The 16,848-nt window shown below is 34.4% G+C and overlaps 1 protein-coding gene across 3 annotated transcripts in view; it reads left to right on the top strand.

Moving 5' to 3' along the window:
* Nucleotides 1-16,848, top strand: part of RYR3 (ryanodine receptor 3) — a 793,997-nt gene that overhangs the window by 649,749 nt on the left and 127,400 nt on the right. For all 3 annotated transcript variants that reach the window (XM_056810219.1, XM_056810218.1, XM_056810220.1), the window contains 7 exons: nucleotides 2,601-2,716; nucleotides 3,511-3,578; nucleotides 4,000-4,121; nucleotides 9,588-9,637; nucleotides 10,061-10,121; nucleotides 11,010-11,248; nucleotides 13,316-13,397. In XM_056810219.1, the coding sequence (XP_056666197.1) occupies nucleotides 2,601-2,716; nucleotides 3,511-3,578; nucleotides 4,000-4,121; nucleotides 9,588-9,637; nucleotides 10,061-10,121; nucleotides 11,010-11,248; nucleotides 13,316-13,397 (738 nt within the window). The remainder of the gene's footprint in view (nucleotides 1-2,600; nucleotides 2,717-3,510; nucleotides 3,579-3,999; nucleotides 4,122-9,587; nucleotides 9,638-10,060; nucleotides 10,122-11,009; nucleotides 11,249-13,315; nucleotides 13,398-16,848) is intronic.

Raw genomic sequence — 16,848 nt, 5'->3', positions numbered from 1 at the left:
TTCCTCTAAACTTGTGAGGATAAAGTAAAATAATGTATATAAAGTATTTGTAAATCTTAAAGTGCCATATAAATACCAGGCATTATTGTTGACTATTTGGGATTTAAAAGTAGAGTATAATTCTTTGGAGTATAGCATACAAGTCATGTTCCCTCATTCTTAAATTTATCAATAACCTGATCTTGTTCCAGTGTTTATATATCTACTCCCCTGAAAGAAAAATTTCTTTTCTATATAAGATGCTCTGTGCTTTAAATTTCTTGTAGTATTTTCCCCTTGCTTTAGATTTAACTGTGTGTCCTCTTCAAAGAGACTGAGTCCTAGAATTCATATTTATTTTAAAATCCAGAAAAATATTGTCATTCTGTCTTGTAAATAAAATAACAAAACACATTTGCTACTTTTTTGTCAAGAAATCAGACTGCAGAAGAATTCAGAATCCCATTGTAAAGACTATTCTTTGTATTAGAATGAATACATGCTATGATTTTTAGTTTGTTTTTTTTAGTATCATTATCACCACCCATTTACTCCTCTTCCCTCTCCTTGTCAAAAGAACCCTCCCTTTTAACAAATAAGAATACTTAAACACAACAGGCTATGTTGTTATTAAACAGTTTGGTGACGCATAAAGAAAAAATTATCTCATCATCATTATAGAGGAAAAGCAACAATAAGAAATAAAGACTAAGAGGAAGAAAGGGATAATTATTATTTAACGTTAATTAAGTGTAATGATATAGAAGAATAGAGCCAAAATAGAAGATATAAGGAAAAATGTGATAGAATATGGAAAGACACAAGATTCTAGTAATCCATAACCCACCCTGGTAACACTAGGATAAGAATATAGTATAAAAGACTTTTCAGAAAACATAAGCAGTAACCAAAAAGAGAATTATTAGGACTTTTTTTCTTCAGAAGAATCCATAGACCTCTGATTTTGAGAACATCTCCAGTTCTAGTCTAGATCATTTATTATGGGGAGAATTTGCATTTGCCTATATTTCTGGCAATTCACTTCAACAATCAAGCAAATGTTTATTAAGCATCTATTCTGTTCCAGGCATTGGGGCACTATGAAAAAAAGGAGGTAATCTCTTTTTTCAAGGACTTTACATTTTATACTAGATTATGTAAATTGTCATGGGGTCAGCAGATATGTGAATAACTCTCCTTTGTTTTTTCTACATAAATCTCATAGCAAAATGGTGAATTATTCACATGGGCAAGCCATTTTAATCCAAATCCTCATAAGTAAATGAACTTAAAATTAAGCTGTAATAATTTGACATTTTATGACAATGGCATGATAGAAAATATTAGAAATATAAGTTACATTTATGGTGGTATTTCTTTTGCTCTCCTCAGAATAGATTATCTAATCATTCTGGAAAACAATTCGTAATTTTACAAATAAATTGGCTAAAATGACCATAACCATTGCTCCAATGATCTCACTACTACGTGTATGCCCCAAGGAAATCACTAAAATAGTTTGCATATACACAAAAGTATTTATAGCTATACTTCTTGTTTTAACAAATAAATGGAAAAAGGAGATAATAACTTATGGGGAAACAGTTAACAGATTGTGAAACATGAATGGAATGGAATATTATAAAGAAACATAAAAAAGAGCTAGACAAACTAAATTCAAATGATGTAAACAGAACCAGGAGAGATCAAGTGTAATAACATTGCATAGAATATCAGATTTTTTCAATTTATTGATTGAATTTGCTGTCTTATCCCTCTTTTTCTTTTTAGTTCTTTGTAATTAAGGAGTAGCTCTTTGGAAGGAGGGTGAAATAATGTAGAAAATAGTGAGAAATTTAACTATTTTAAAAGAAAAGGATACAGGTAAAAATCCATTTTTTAAATGAATGGATTAAGGGTAGGCACATAGTTTTCTATAAATTAAAACAATTAAATGTAATGGTTTTGTTTCTTTTTCTTGTTGATGAAGACAGATGATGTCTATGGTTTCTTCTACTTCTTCACATTTAACAGTTTGGCTCCAGCCTATCTTTACAAGACTCTCCATATGTTTGCACAGGCTATCATCTCTGTCTATAATGCATTCCCTCTTCAAAACTGCCCTATAGGATCCCTGGTTTCCTTCAAATCTCAGCTCAAATGCCATATCTTATATGAGACCTTTCATCATCTTGCCTGATATTAATATGTGTATATATGTGTGTGTATACATGTGTATGTCTGTATACATATATAGACATCCATATATATCTGTGTCTATGTATGTGTAATACATATATTTATGTATGTACATGTATACATACATATCAGTGTGTACTATTTCTATATTACCTGCTTCCTTAATAGAATGTAAGCTCTTTGAAAGTAGGTACTGTTTGATTTTTAACTTGTATCTCTAGTGTCTAGCCCAATGACTGGTATGTAATAGGTGCTTGTTGATTGACTGATTTATTGATTGAAGTGATGAGTCAATATTTTGCAATACTGTAAAAAAATCATCTTCATTTAAGGAAATAATTTGACAAAAACAGGATTGATATTTTTACTTGTGTCATAACATCTCTGTCACTTCTGATGATTTTGCTGCATTTCCCAACTAGGGATCTGAAGGATATGGAATTGGATACTTCCTCAATGGAAAAGAGGTTTGCCTATAAATTTTTGAAGAAGATTCTAAAATATGTTGACTCTGCTCAAGAGTTTATCGCCCATTTAGGTAGGTTTCATCCTGAAACATTGACAAAGTTGCTGCTATTTCTTTTTTGTTCTTAAATAATGGTCATTTTGATTAATATAGAAAGATATTTCACACTATTGCATATGTGAAATCAATATCAGATCACCTTGTCACCTCAGGGAGGGAGAATGGAAGGAAAGGTACAGAGGGGGAGAGATTATGGCTCAAAAAATTTTTAATAAGATTAAAAATTGTTTTTTCATGTAATTAAGGGGAAAAAGTAAAATATTATTTTAAAAACTAATGGTCATTTTGTAGTACCATTTTACAGGGTTATTTTGACATTTGACAATGTTATAGGAAAAATCTTGTTTACCTTTGTTTTTCCCCTACTTGCAGAGCACATCAAATATTGATTCATCTACTAGGTTCTGACTCATTTGTTACTATTTGTTCTAAGTCTAACTCTTATATTTGTTTCTATATGACCAAATATGGATAACTGAATATTTCTGTGCTTATTTTCGTGCTTGTCAAAGGAAGATGACAGCAGTGGCACACTTAAGAGTACTAAGATCACAGTGCTAATTCTGTTATCTTTTCTGTTTACCATGCTATATCAGACTGCTCATTCTTATTGTACTTACTTCCAGATGTTTTTAATATAAACATTTTCTCTACATATATCTGTGATTGACAAATATATTTACAGAATAAAATACTTTGTAGAATTTGAATAATTTCAGAAAAGACTTTTAAATAAATGAGCTTTTCTATAATTCAGCACTTATTTCTTATTCTGCCTAACATTTTTGTCAATTGTGTCTTTGTAGAAGCCATTGTTAGCAGTGGGAAAACAGAAAAGTCTCCCCATGACCAAGAGATTAAATTCTTTGCCAAAGTAAGTGATACTCTGAATTCATAAACTTAATAATTTTTCCTCTATTCCTAACTGGGCTTAATGGATATCACTAGATCAGACCAAAAATCATCTGGTCCAACTTCCTCATTTTACAGATGAAAAAACAGACCTCAAGGGGTTGTGACCTTCCTAAGGTCATAGGCAAAAGTAGGTTGATTTCAAAACACAGCCTCTAGTTGTAAATCAGTTTTAGGTCTTTCTACAGTACCACAAATTATTGATCATCTAATGGTATTGGGGGTATCCTGGACATTAAGAATTGTCAGATAAATTATTAAATAATGATATCTACAAAATTATTAGTACTCTTGGAGCACCCCATTCAATCAAATTGAAGAACAAACTACTTTAAAAAAAATAAAAATGTTGGGCCCTCACTAATCTATATCTAATTTTCCAGGTTCTCCTTCCCTTGGTTGACCAGTACTTCACCAATCACTGCCTCTACTTTCTTTCATCCCCACTAAAGCCACTAAGTAGCAGTGGATATGCCTCTAATAAAGAGAAAGAAATGGTGGCCAGGTGAGTCAGTGCACAAAGGAAAGTTCAAAATATGCTTTATTCAAAATAAGACATAGTTTCTTAAAAATTAAAGAATAAATCCTTTAGAGACTTTAACAATAGATTCTTCATTTGATAGTTTGTTGCTAACTACCCTTTGGGTCTTCTTCATTCTGGTCTTCTTTTTGGAAAAAGGTATATGTTAATGTATTATATTGGTCATTAAAAATAAATACTTTTGTAAGAAAGCAGGAGGGATTGAACCCATCATTCTTCCTCAAGTACCATTTAGCAAAGGTCTGAGATTATTTTGTAACCTGTAGCAGGAGTGAAAATTTTCAAAGTTGGAAAAGGGAATCTAGTTTTGAGGAAGAATCTATTTCAATCAGCAACTACATTACTATTTAACCACATTCTTATGATATCTTAAAAAGTGAAGATAAATCATTCCCTATACTCCTTGGAGTCAGACTCACTCTTTTTTCCCCATGGCCAAATCAAGATGTCTAATCCATGATTCAGGAAGATCTAAAATGATTTAAATCTCTAATAGGGAAAATTTTTTCAAAGCTGTTTTCCAAAAATAGGGTTCAGTGTGCACAGCTGATGGATGGCTAACAAAGAAATATGATGGTACAAGTCTAATAGTAGACAAATTCAACCATATTTTTATATTTTTCTACATTTGCATGGTGTTGTAGAAAGTAAATTGCCTAGGCTTTTGAGCTCAAAGCATCTAATATGATAGTGCATCAGTCTACCCAAAGTATTTAGGAATGCTGACTGATCATATAGTAAGTACCTAGACCACATTGCCACTGAGCACCACTAATCATGTAGGGGGAAAAAGATTTTCAAAAATAATCATCTAAGTTCAGTAATTAGCAGGAGAGAAATAGCCTCATATGAAGCAAGAAAATCTTAAAATCTGCATATACTCAAAAAAACTTGCTAAACACTTTTAGATAGCCTAAATTTATTTCATTAAATATTGGAAGTGTGAGGGACAAAATAGAAATTGAAAAGTGAGATAGCTACATAATTCTAACATAGGGCAATTGTGTACATTTATAGACTTTTCTTATTTCTAAGATATCTCATTTTAATTCCTTCTTTTTTAATTCAAGGAAATAGAATATTTATTCAGATAAATTGAATTATTGAATTATTGAAATTTCATTTAGATTCTATTATTTAATTATGTACTACATGATTTCATCCATGCAAGTACTCCCTCACACCCACTGAAAACTCTCCATGTCTTCATAGACCATCTTCCATCAATCAATCAACAAGTATATATTAAACATCTGTCAGATGCTATCCTAGATATTGGGAATTATAAACAATGAAACATGAAACAATCCCTATTTGAAGTCATCTTGCATTCTAATGAAAGCAAATGCATGTCAAAATATATACAGTTAAAATATATATATTTATATAAAAATAAATATAATCAAAGCCTCTAAATAGCAAAGTAGTTTAGAGGAAAGGGCAGTAGCATTTGAGGTGATCAGGAAAGGTTTCATATAGAAGATAATGCCTAAGCCACATCTTAGCTTAAGAAAAACATTCTGTGAAGAAGAGTTAGGAGAGAATACATTCCAAGCTTAGGATATGGCCAAAGAAAAGGCTCAGAAACCAGAGATGGGGTAGAATGTACAAGTAATGCCAGTTTGATTGGAAGGCAGAGTGCTGGGGGGCAAGTAATAGCCAATGACACTCCCAAGAAAGGCTGAGTGCAGGACATGAAGGACTATAAACAGAGGTTATATTTTATCCTTGAGGTAATGGGGTGACTAGCATTGGTTTAGTTGGGTTGTCATGTGGTCAGATCTGTGCTTAAGGAAAATTACTTTGGTAACTAAGTGAAATGAACTAGATTGATGAGAACCTTGAAGCCGAGAGCCCAGGTTGGACTTTTGCTGTAATTCATTAGTTGCTATGGTCATAATTATTAATCAGATAATTGTCAGCCTCCTGGTAATGAACTTCTCCAAACCTAGCTGGACAAGACATAGAAAAAAAGATGAAGAGTATATCATTAGACCTCTGCTCAAAGCCCTTCTGGCTTCCCTGCCCCACCACACCATCCCACTCCAGCTTCCTGTGCTCTGCGAGCTTAGTCTTTGAGAACACAGATTCACCTCTACATTACAATGAGACATCAGAAAAGGACTTTACTGGAAATTGGTGTATGTGTGTGTGTTTGCATATATATATATATATATATATATAAACATATACATATAGGGAGAAAGACAATACACTACATATAACATAGCACATATAGATATGCATATATAAATTTTCTTGACAAATTTTTTTCTAAAAAATTATTGAGTTGTCAGTATACTGAAAACAAAAGCTGACAATATAGCACATCAAGGTATGACAAGCCTTTGGTATATACATCATCTCCTTTAAGCATCCCAAAGACCTTGTGGGGTAATTACTGCAGGTATTATCCTCATTAAACATGTGAGGAAGTTAAGGTTGGAGGAAGTAGAATGACTTTGCGCATTGTCCCATGGTTAGTATCAAAGGTAGATTTAAATCCTGCTTTCTCCTGATTCTAACTCTAGAACTTTTCCCATTAAACCACACTTGCTAATTACCCAAATGGAATATCTAAATGCACATGTTGAATAAGGTTATCTTGTACCAAGCCCCTATACTCATCCTCATGTTTCTTTCTACTCTTGTTCTATTTAGGCTGGTAGTTCCCAAACTTTTCTCTTAGTTCTTATTCTTCAGGTTGTTTTTCAAGTTAGCAAAGCATCTAGGGATCCTTTGGAATTGTCATCCTCAAAACTTCAAGAATGATAAAATTAGTCATGAGTAAGCAAAGTGGAGGGACCCTGTAGCCTTGAAACTCAGGGTTTAGGGCAACAATCTTATATAAATAATTTTCCATGTAAATAGGAAAAGACTTCAGAGTTCTAGATTCAGACCTTGCCTCTTCATATAGATTTCTTAAAATCTTAAGCATGCCATGATAGTAGTAGAGCCAGCCAACTCAGCCATCTACTTATGGCCCCAAAACATTATTTTTAATAATTATCTTTAAATACTCTTTATTATATTTGTGAAACTTATCTTTTATGCAGTTCAAACTCCCATTGCCTGTATTCTCAAAGGCATCCTGGAGTAGTGAATAGAGACCTGACCTCTCAGTACCAGGAAAACCTGAATTCAAATCCTATTTCTGACATATACTGACTAAGCAAGTCATTTAGCCTCTCAGTACCCTACCCAACCCTCTAAAACTGTAAGTCAGAGAAGAGTTGCTGATTTGCACCATTAGGCAAGGTTTCTTCATTGTAGAGTTCTCTTCACCCAGGAAATAACAGCTCTTAGACCAATGAAATAAAAACTATAAGCTAGGTTAGGCAAGTATCATCATTTCTATATTTATTGAATTTATTGAATTTACTGAAATAAAGTTGCCTAAAATGACACTATTGGTTTGTGGAAGAACCACAGCTCTACAGCCCAACCCCAAACCAAAACCATTGACTTAACCATCAAAGCATCTCTTCAGACTCAGCTTCCTTCAAAAGCCAAATAAAAAGGGAAAAGAGGCAGGGAATATTTGTTTTCTAATTGACACAATGCCTAATTTCTTTTAGTTTGTTCTTATTACATTTAGGCTTATAGATGTTACTTATTTTCATGCCTGGAAAATGACATGATGAGATATTCTGAAGAGAATATTCCATTAAATGCTCAGAGATAATAAATAGGACCAGGGAACAAATATCAAGTTTTCTAGAATTAAAAATTGCAGGTTGCCACCTACCCTTACTATTCACACATCTTCATTCAATAAACCTTTGTTTTGCATGAATTTTAAGAGAGATACAAAACTAAATAAGGCAAAGTCTCTGGCCTCAATGAGCTCATAGTCTAACCAGAGAGATAGGCCACATGTGCAAATAACTATTAAATAAAACATAATATATTAAATATGTAAAAGAAGTATAAATAAAATGCTAATAAAGTTGAAGCATAGTCATTATAGTAGGAATATAAATTAATATGGAGTTGTAAGATTTGGTTTTAAGTCCCTGGTTGGCTGCTACTACTATATGACTTTAGGCATGTAATTTAATCTGTTGGAGCCTCAGTTTCCTCATCTGTAAAAGGGATAATAATATTTGCTTTAAATACCTCATGATATTGTTTTGAGGATCAAATGAAATAATGGTCATAAAATACTCTTTTGTATATCAAAAAGTACCATATACATGTGAGCAATTTTCAGTGTTATTATTATAACCTTTATGAGAATGGGAAGTTAATCTCCAACTAGAGAATCAGAGGTTCGTGTAAGAGCTAGCATATGATCAGGGCTTTGAAGGATGAGTACAGTTTCAGCAAGTAGAGGCAAAATGAATGTACAGAGAAAACAGAAATAATAAACAAATGCAGTTAGCCAGTAATCTAATGAACTTCACAAGACCAGGAAGTAATTTTTTTATATCTGCTCTATAGCATAAAAATTCCCCATGTTTGAGTAATAATTTTCCATATATGAATTACCTTTATAATTTTTTTGCAAAATAATACATAATGTATATATGTATGTATAAATCTATATATAAATTTTTTCGATCCTTACAACAACCCTTGTAAGGTAGATACTATTATTATCCCCATTTTACAGATAAGCAAACTGAGGCTTAGAGAGGATAAGTGACTTGCCCAGGATCATACTACTGTTTCAAAGGTGGGAATCCAATCCAGATCTTCCTAACACCAAGTCCAACACTCTTTCCATACTACCATGAAGCCCCCTAACATAGCACTCTATCATTTAAAATGTGTCTTCTTCATTAATTTATGACACAGGTAGCATAGACATTTTAGTTCCAATTTACAGAAGAGAAAATTGGTTCAGAAACGAGAAATGGCTTGTCCTCATCACTACCTTATATTTCTAATATACTCCCCCACTGTCTGCCAATTACACATTAACCATGTGAAAAAAATGCAGTGATTTGTCATCTACTTCTTAAATTCTTTTAATTTATTCATGGACCATAATATAACTACATTTGAATGTGTTACAGAAAATGCATTGTAGCAAGATGTGACTTGAAATGCTGCAAGATACAGCAATTGTCATCAAGGTGTTATTTTCATTTTAGTTTAGGTCCTCTTCTTCCCACCCCCTCCTACTCTACTGAGAAAGCAAGAAAAAAAAAACCTTAAGAACACATATAGCTGAGCAAAACAAATCCCCACATAGGCCAGATGTAGTATTACAGCAAGGATGGAATTATCCTTTAAGTAGTCTTTATAATTCCATTATAAGGTAGAAAGAGAATGTCCTTCCGTGTGTGGTGCAGGGTATCCTTGGAGGGAACTGCAGCACACCTTCCCTTCACTCTGTTCTCTCCCCATTGTTGAATGTTGAATTCTGAACAATCGTTTAATCTCTTTGCCTTTCCTACTCTTTTGCGTTCTTTTCTGCTTTAGCCTATTCTGCAAACTTGCTGCTCTTGTTAGACATAGGATTTCCCTCTTTGGTAAGTTCAGTGAAGTATTGATCAAGCTATCTATCCCTGACCTTGTCCCCATAATTATCCTAAATTTGCATTTTTTCTCTACTTGGTACTTTGTTAAATATATCTAAGGCTCTGGACTGAGGTGTCACACATATTTACCATAGGTCTAAAGCATGATAAATGATCTTCTCATCCCTTTAACAACTCCTGTTTTCTACATTAATGAATGTTTTAAGATTTGCTTCTAACACTAATCATGGGAATGGAAGCTGAGTCAGTAATAGAATAAATGCATAATTTTAAAACAGAAACATAGCATTGTAATATTGGTGTTCAATTACAACATATTTACAATGTGTGAACGTTGATGACAATAGATTGCATTTTTAAGAAAGGCAGAGCAATCTGTAAAGTCACAGAAGACCCTTTACATTTTTATTCTAGGAAGCGACTCCACTACAATGGTGAGCTGTCTACACATCCTAGCTCAGACACTTGACACAAGGTAAATTTGCCCTATTTTTTTACAGCTTATTAAAGACTGCTTCTCTATCTTCCTCCCTTCATTCATTACATTTATTACCTGTGGAGCAAAAGACATGCCACTACCTACCTGGGGAAGTTTGAGAAAGAGAAATGACAGAGCAGGTGTCAAATTGTTGAATGAAAAGGCTTCCCAATTCCTTAACTAGTTGTGATGGCCTCGAACCATTTCTGAAATTTTTATGCCATTTTTTTCTCCATATAGCCAGACTGCCTGTTTAAAAAATCTATTCATGGTTTTTTTTTTCCTACCAATTCAATACACAAAAATCTGCAAGCCTCGTCAAAATCCGATTCCAAAGGTTGCTTGAAATAATCGTTACTTTCCCAGTTTTTTCCATTAAAAACTCACTGGAATAGATTCTCCTCAGTACAGTTTCTGATTCATTTTTTTTTTCTATTCAGGCAGAAGACCTCCTATTATGACAATTAAGTGATTTCATGATGAACTTCAGGGAGGTCTTTTCATAAGCCCTCGCATGTAGAGGCACGCAAATAAATATAACTTCCTCTTAAGCTAGTAAATACATAATCAAGACCAATTTCTTTCTCAACCTGTTCATTTAGGGTAATTCTAACATATATTCCTGTCAAGTAGACATTGCACTATAACTAGGCAAGCAGTTAATAAATATAAATTGAGTTGAATTATTTAATATGAAGGTACAGTTCTTACTGTAGGAGTTAGTTATTCTCACCAAATCCAATATACTATATCCTGGGGAATACATAGTAGTCAAATATCTATCTAAAACACATTCCAACATACCATTTGAAATATCAGTTATTAAAATACAACTGAATAAAAATTCATATAATGATTCTAATTTTGATCATTTTATATTTACAGAACAGTAATGAAATCAGGATCAGAGCTTGTAAAGGCTGGATTGCGTGCATTCTTTGAAAATGCTGCAGAAGATTTGGAGAAGACTTCAGAAAACCTAAAGCTTGGAAAGTTCACCCATTCCCGAACGCAGATTAAAGGTGTCTCTCAAAATATCAATTACACCACAGTGGCTCTCCTACCCATATTGACTTCCATCTATGAGCATGTTGCTCAGCATCAGTTTGGAGTGGATTTACTCTGTAAGTTACTTTTTTTTTTAATTTGCCATTGATTTGCAAGGATTTAGCAGGGTTGTAAAATTGCACATGGCCACAGGCAGCAAGCATTCCTTTCATTCACCCTAAACTCTGAAGTTTGATTGAGAAGCATTTTGATTCCTCCATGTTTTTATTTCTATACTTTTTTTATTCCTGTCTCTAAAAAATAAAAAGCTACTTAAAGTGTTATGGGGTGCTAGAGGTGAACCCCTGGAGTTTGGGAAGAGTACCTTTTGCAAGAATGAAAAAATCCAAAATTTAGCTTAAAAATAAAAAGAGAAATGTATTAATTTAGAAAGTAATGTTGAATATGACCAGGAGGATAGCAAGGTGGAACAGCAAGATGGGGTGCTTCTCCTTGGGAAGACAGCATGGATGGAAAAGCTGTCCCCCAAATGTCATCAATTCTGGGGATTTTATACTCTTTACAACATTATAGATGTTATGCTATGTCATAGTGACTCTAGAGTGGTAAACACTTGGGCATTTGAGGGGGGGGGGGGGTTTGATCATCTGACCCAGCCTGCCTGGAGACATAGGGGGTGACCATCATGGTTTAGGGGACAGATGGATGTCTGAGATACAGCCTGATGGTATGGAGGTGCAGCCTGGAGGTGCATCTCTATGTCCATCTCAAATCTAAAGGACCGCCCAAGGATAATAATAATCTCAGGGTCTCATAGAAGTTATCAGATGTTATTGGGTCACAAGGACAGAAGGAAGCAAAGGAATTTCCCTGCTTACAGTTTGCCTGGGTTTGGGGGATACAACACCTTGCCAAAAGGGAAAAATATATAGGAGGCAGAAAATATTTAATTTATATTCCATAACTTTCTTCTTTTTTCTGGTCCAAATTTTTAGTCACTGTTTACATAAACTTTCCCTTGCTTGGAGTTATCATTTCATTTCAAAAGTTATTTTATGGGCAAAGGAGTTATAAAGTCTCCAAAAATTAATACAAAACTTTTGCCAAATGTTCAAAACTATAATTGCTTGTTTATATCTCTGAAGAACATTTTGAAACCAGGAATCAGAAAAATTGCAGTAAAGTGTCCAAATATGTTAGCCAGCAATAGGTGTTATTTTATTTTTCATGGGTTGCCCTCTGTAGATATTATTTTGCAACCATTTAAAAAAGTTTTACTAACAAAATTATGTCTCTATTTTAACTGGCTAGTTGCATATACCTAGGGTCTGCTTGACCCCTGAACAATTAAAATTATTTGTTTGTAGAAAAAAATTCAGATAAGTTAATTATATAGCCAGAACAAATGAACTTTATATTTTTGGTATCAACCTTGTTGAAATTATGTTGATGGTGTTAGAGGCAAGCATTCATTTCGAAGACATGGTGTATGTATTTTTTAGATTTATTTATGCCTTTAAAAAATACAATTTCTTAAAAAATGATTAGAAAACAGATTTCTCGCAGTAGAAATACTATGATTATGAGAAGAGTATTTGAATAATAGATTTGGCTTACCTTTAAGAATAACAAATTTAGGTTTACAAGTGCAGTTGACCATGAGGAAGTATTAATGCCTAAATCCAAAACAGATAGGGAAGGCTAAGGTTAATAGGGCTATTCTGTGAGGATTAATAAACTAACTTTTTAGGCTCCATTGTTGTGGTACCCCCTGTTGATTAGAATCTCAAAAAGCACATTTCAATCTGGCATCTCATTCTAAAGGGAAGTTTTACCAAAAAATAAAGACTTCAGCTTAGATGTAACTTTTCTCAGTGTACCACAATGCTTCTGCATATAAGAACCTATATAGCATCATGGCTCCATGAAGGATTCCTGGGCCTGAACTGAACTGGCCAAAATCTCAAATCAGACTTTTTTCTATCTCAGTTCCTTCACTTTTGACCTTAGAAACCTATGTGTGAAAAATGAAAAGTATTTGTAAAAATCAGTGATTAAACAGCTTTTGCTTTTAATTGAGTTCCCCACTATAAAACAAAAATTATCTATTCAGGACCTCATTTGATGTACAGGTGGTGACACCAAGATTGATGCAAACTAGTGACAGCTGTTCTTTGTTTCAGTGAGTGATGTGCAGATTTCATGCTACCACATTCTGTGCAGCCTCTACTCCCTTGGGACAGGAAAGAACATCTATGTGGAAAGGTAATTAATAAGCCAAAGTAGCAAATGAATCACATTGGGAATTTTTTTTTTTTGGTCAGGATACTGCTTTTTCTTTTAGGAAAATGGAAATAGTCACTACCATGGGAGAGCGACTTTGAATTTAAAGTCCTAAAGTTTTCATCATATTATCCACAAATAAGATGGGCTTAGTTTGATTTCAACTTTTGAGCATGGACTTAGAGGAATTCTATAGCAAAACTTAATCACATATTTTCAACTAAAATGATTCAAAAATGTTCTGGTTCCTCATTAATCATATCTTTCAGATAGCTTCTGGGTTTCTTGTTAGATAAACTTGCTGAAGAAACTCCAGAGATTTAAGACACTTGCTTTTGCATTTAATGAGTTTTCATATGGCATATATATAAATGACAATGCTCTGGACCTTTTCCACTTTCAGCTGTCAACTTATTTGGGATTTCTAGCAGTTCCATATTTCATTTTTATTAGTGGATCCAAACAAACATCTTTAGAGAACTGTTTGGATTCCAGCTTTCTAACCTGCATGTGTTGTGGGGTGTAGGGGTGTACCCCTGGGGTTTGAGAAGTTTACCTTTCACAAGAATACATGCAAGGCTCTGAAACTTAGCTTAAAAGTAAAGAGAGAGATTTATTAGTAATGTTGAATTTTCAGCCAGCAAGACAGCATGAGTGGAACAACCTGGGAGGTTGCTCTCAGAATGCCTCCATTCTGGGGTTTTTATATTCTTCTTCAGCAGTGGGGACATGACTCTGGAGCAGAAATCCCCAAACTTTTTACACAGGGGGACAGTTCACTGTCCCTCAGACCGTTGGAGGGCCAGATTATTAAAAAAAAAAACAACTATGAACAAATCTGTATATTGCTGTCTGGCATAGCGTTGGCTGCAGCACTGGCTGTGATAGGGCTTGTCACACCTTGTACAGGCCCATTACCATCATGCTGACATCTTCCATTGTTAAGCCACATAATCCTTTGTTCTCTCAGAACAAGGCACCAAGCAAAGGATTATGTCACTGGAAGTAGTACTGTATGTGAGCGCCGCCACATACAATACTCTAGGAGCACTCCTGTGCTCCTCTCATTGACCACCAATGAAAGAGGTGCCCCTTCTGGAAGTGTGGGGGGGCCAGATAAATGGCCTCAGGGGGCCCTAGTTTGGGGACCCCTGCTCTGGAGCAAGTGGTTGGGGGGAGGAGGTTAACCTAAGGGCATGGGGGTAGTTCTTGTGATTTGAAGGATGAATGATGAGGTGTGTCTCTTTGTCCATCTCTATTCGATGGGGCAATCAAAGGAGGGTAATCTCCAAGGTCAGGTGTTTTGGGTTGGGAGTCATGAGGTCCTAAGGGAGAAAAGGAATTTCCCTAATAATAGTTTGCCTAAGTTTCTGGGGGTACAATGTCCATGACACATGGACATGCCACAAAAAATGGCAGCTTTTTGTGATACAATACTTTTTTGACATTAAATGCCATATGGCCTGATAATCTTAAAATCTTGCAGAGGTTCTGAAAAAAAAATGTAAAACACCCAAAATTTGAACTAGAAGATTTGTACTTCCTCTGTTTTTTTTCCTGTTTCATTTCTTCAATATTCACTTAATGTTTCCTTCCTATCTCTAATATATTGTTTCTTTTAACCGTTTCATGCAACAAGAATAAGTAAATGAACATAATAATAATGAATAATACTTTTACCTGAAGATTTGTAAATCTTGGGCTTGGGGTTGCACACAAAGCAGTAACCACCTAAGTTACAACTGTTGAATTCACTGAATATATGTTTAAATACTTATATGTGCAGCTTCCTTAGCAAAAGTAAACTTGACAAAAGATCAAAGAGCTTATGAACTATTGGAGGGCAGAACTATACTAATAATTTTTTTAAACCCTTACCTTCCATCTTGGAGTCAATACTATGTATTGGCTCCAAGACAGAAGAGTGGTAAGGGCTAGGCAATGGGGGTCAAGTGACTTGCCCAGGGTCACACAGCTGGGAAGTGTCTGAGGCCAGATTTGAACCTAGGACTTCCCGTCTCTAGGCCTGGCTCTCAATCCACTGAGCTACCCAGCTGCCCCCTAATACTTATAATATATTAGAAAGTGAGAAAAGTAAGAAGATAACATATTAAGCAAAGTAAGAAGAAAAGTAAGAAGGTAACATGTTAAGCAAAATTTGTCCTTAAGTGACAAATGTCTTTGCCCACATTTTACATCAAAGTGATAGAGAAAATGTGAAATACTGTCTTAATTACAATGAACTAAACTAAACTTAAATATTGCCCTTGAAGTCATATTTGCTTAAAGTTGAATTTCAGTTAGAAAATAATTATTTCTTCCTTTTCAACTAATTATTGTTTAACATTTTCTCAACATTTTCTTTGTGGTGATGAAACTGTCATTAAAGAACTCCCAAGCTAAATCTGACAAGGTTAATCACCAAATTGGCCTGAGTGATGATAAATTTTTTCACCATGTAAAATGATGACTACCTTTAAAGTTATTGAGGTGTCACAATCTCCATTGGTAAAGGGAGTAACTCCTCTTAGGAAATCACAAGCTTTCGAATTATTACAGTGATATTGTATCCTTTTATTCCCAGAATTTGTACTGTTAACTTAGAAATAACACAGAACTACCAAAGTAGTTAGAAAAAACAAGTCTTTAAGCAGGAAAGGAATAAGTCCAATATTTTGGCCCTTTACTCAGAGCCCAGTGCCAAAACTTTTGCAGGGTTTACACCCTGGGAGTGACACCGTACTAGATGACAACTCCGAAGGACAAAAGAATTTGGGGAACTTATATACCTTTTGGGAAACTTGAGGAACAGAGAAATATGATTGATTGACGTTACCATGGTTATAAGTAAATGGAAGTATTCAAACTAGCTGATGGGTCACCAAATGGCTTGGGAGAGAGACCATAGCCAGAGGCTGGGGTATCAAAGAGTAACCTAATTACAATGATACTAAAAGGATAGCCTCTGCCCAGGTGTTTGTCTTCTTGGGAAGGGCCTTGATACAAGGGGAGAAATTTCTAATATAAAAGGATATTTAGCATTTGCTTAGCCCCACCTAACTGAGATGATCTTTTACCTTAGGGTCTATTGTTCAGCCTGAGACTAGCTAAATCAGAAACTTCCCTAGGGCAAACTCTCCCCAGAACAGGGACAAACTTAGGGTCTCCACTTACAAGCTAACCCTAAACTTGGGGTTCATCAGTTCTTACTAGGCTACAAGTTTGGGGATTTCTAGATTCCATGTTGACAGTACATATGTGTGTATGAGTATGTGTTGTTATAGATGGCTACACATTTTTTAGGGGTTTTCCCACAAAAGAATCAAATATCCAACTTTTTTTTGGAGGAAAGATCAATTTTGAAATGTCAAACTAGAAGGGATCTGCTATTTATGAGATATTTTATACTCTACTATATAAACTGAAGCACTAA

The sequence above is a fragment of the Monodelphis domestica genome, chromosome 1 (assembly GCF_027887165.1).
Source record: "Monodelphis domestica isolate mMonDom1 chromosome 1, mMonDom1.pri, whole genome shotgun sequence".
Classification (NCBI taxonomy): domain Eukaryota; kingdom Metazoa; phylum Chordata; class Mammalia; order Didelphimorphia; family Didelphidae; genus Monodelphis; species Monodelphis domestica.
The sequence above is the reverse complement of the archived record's forward strand: the minus strand, read 5'-3'. Positions and strand labels throughout refer to the sequence as shown.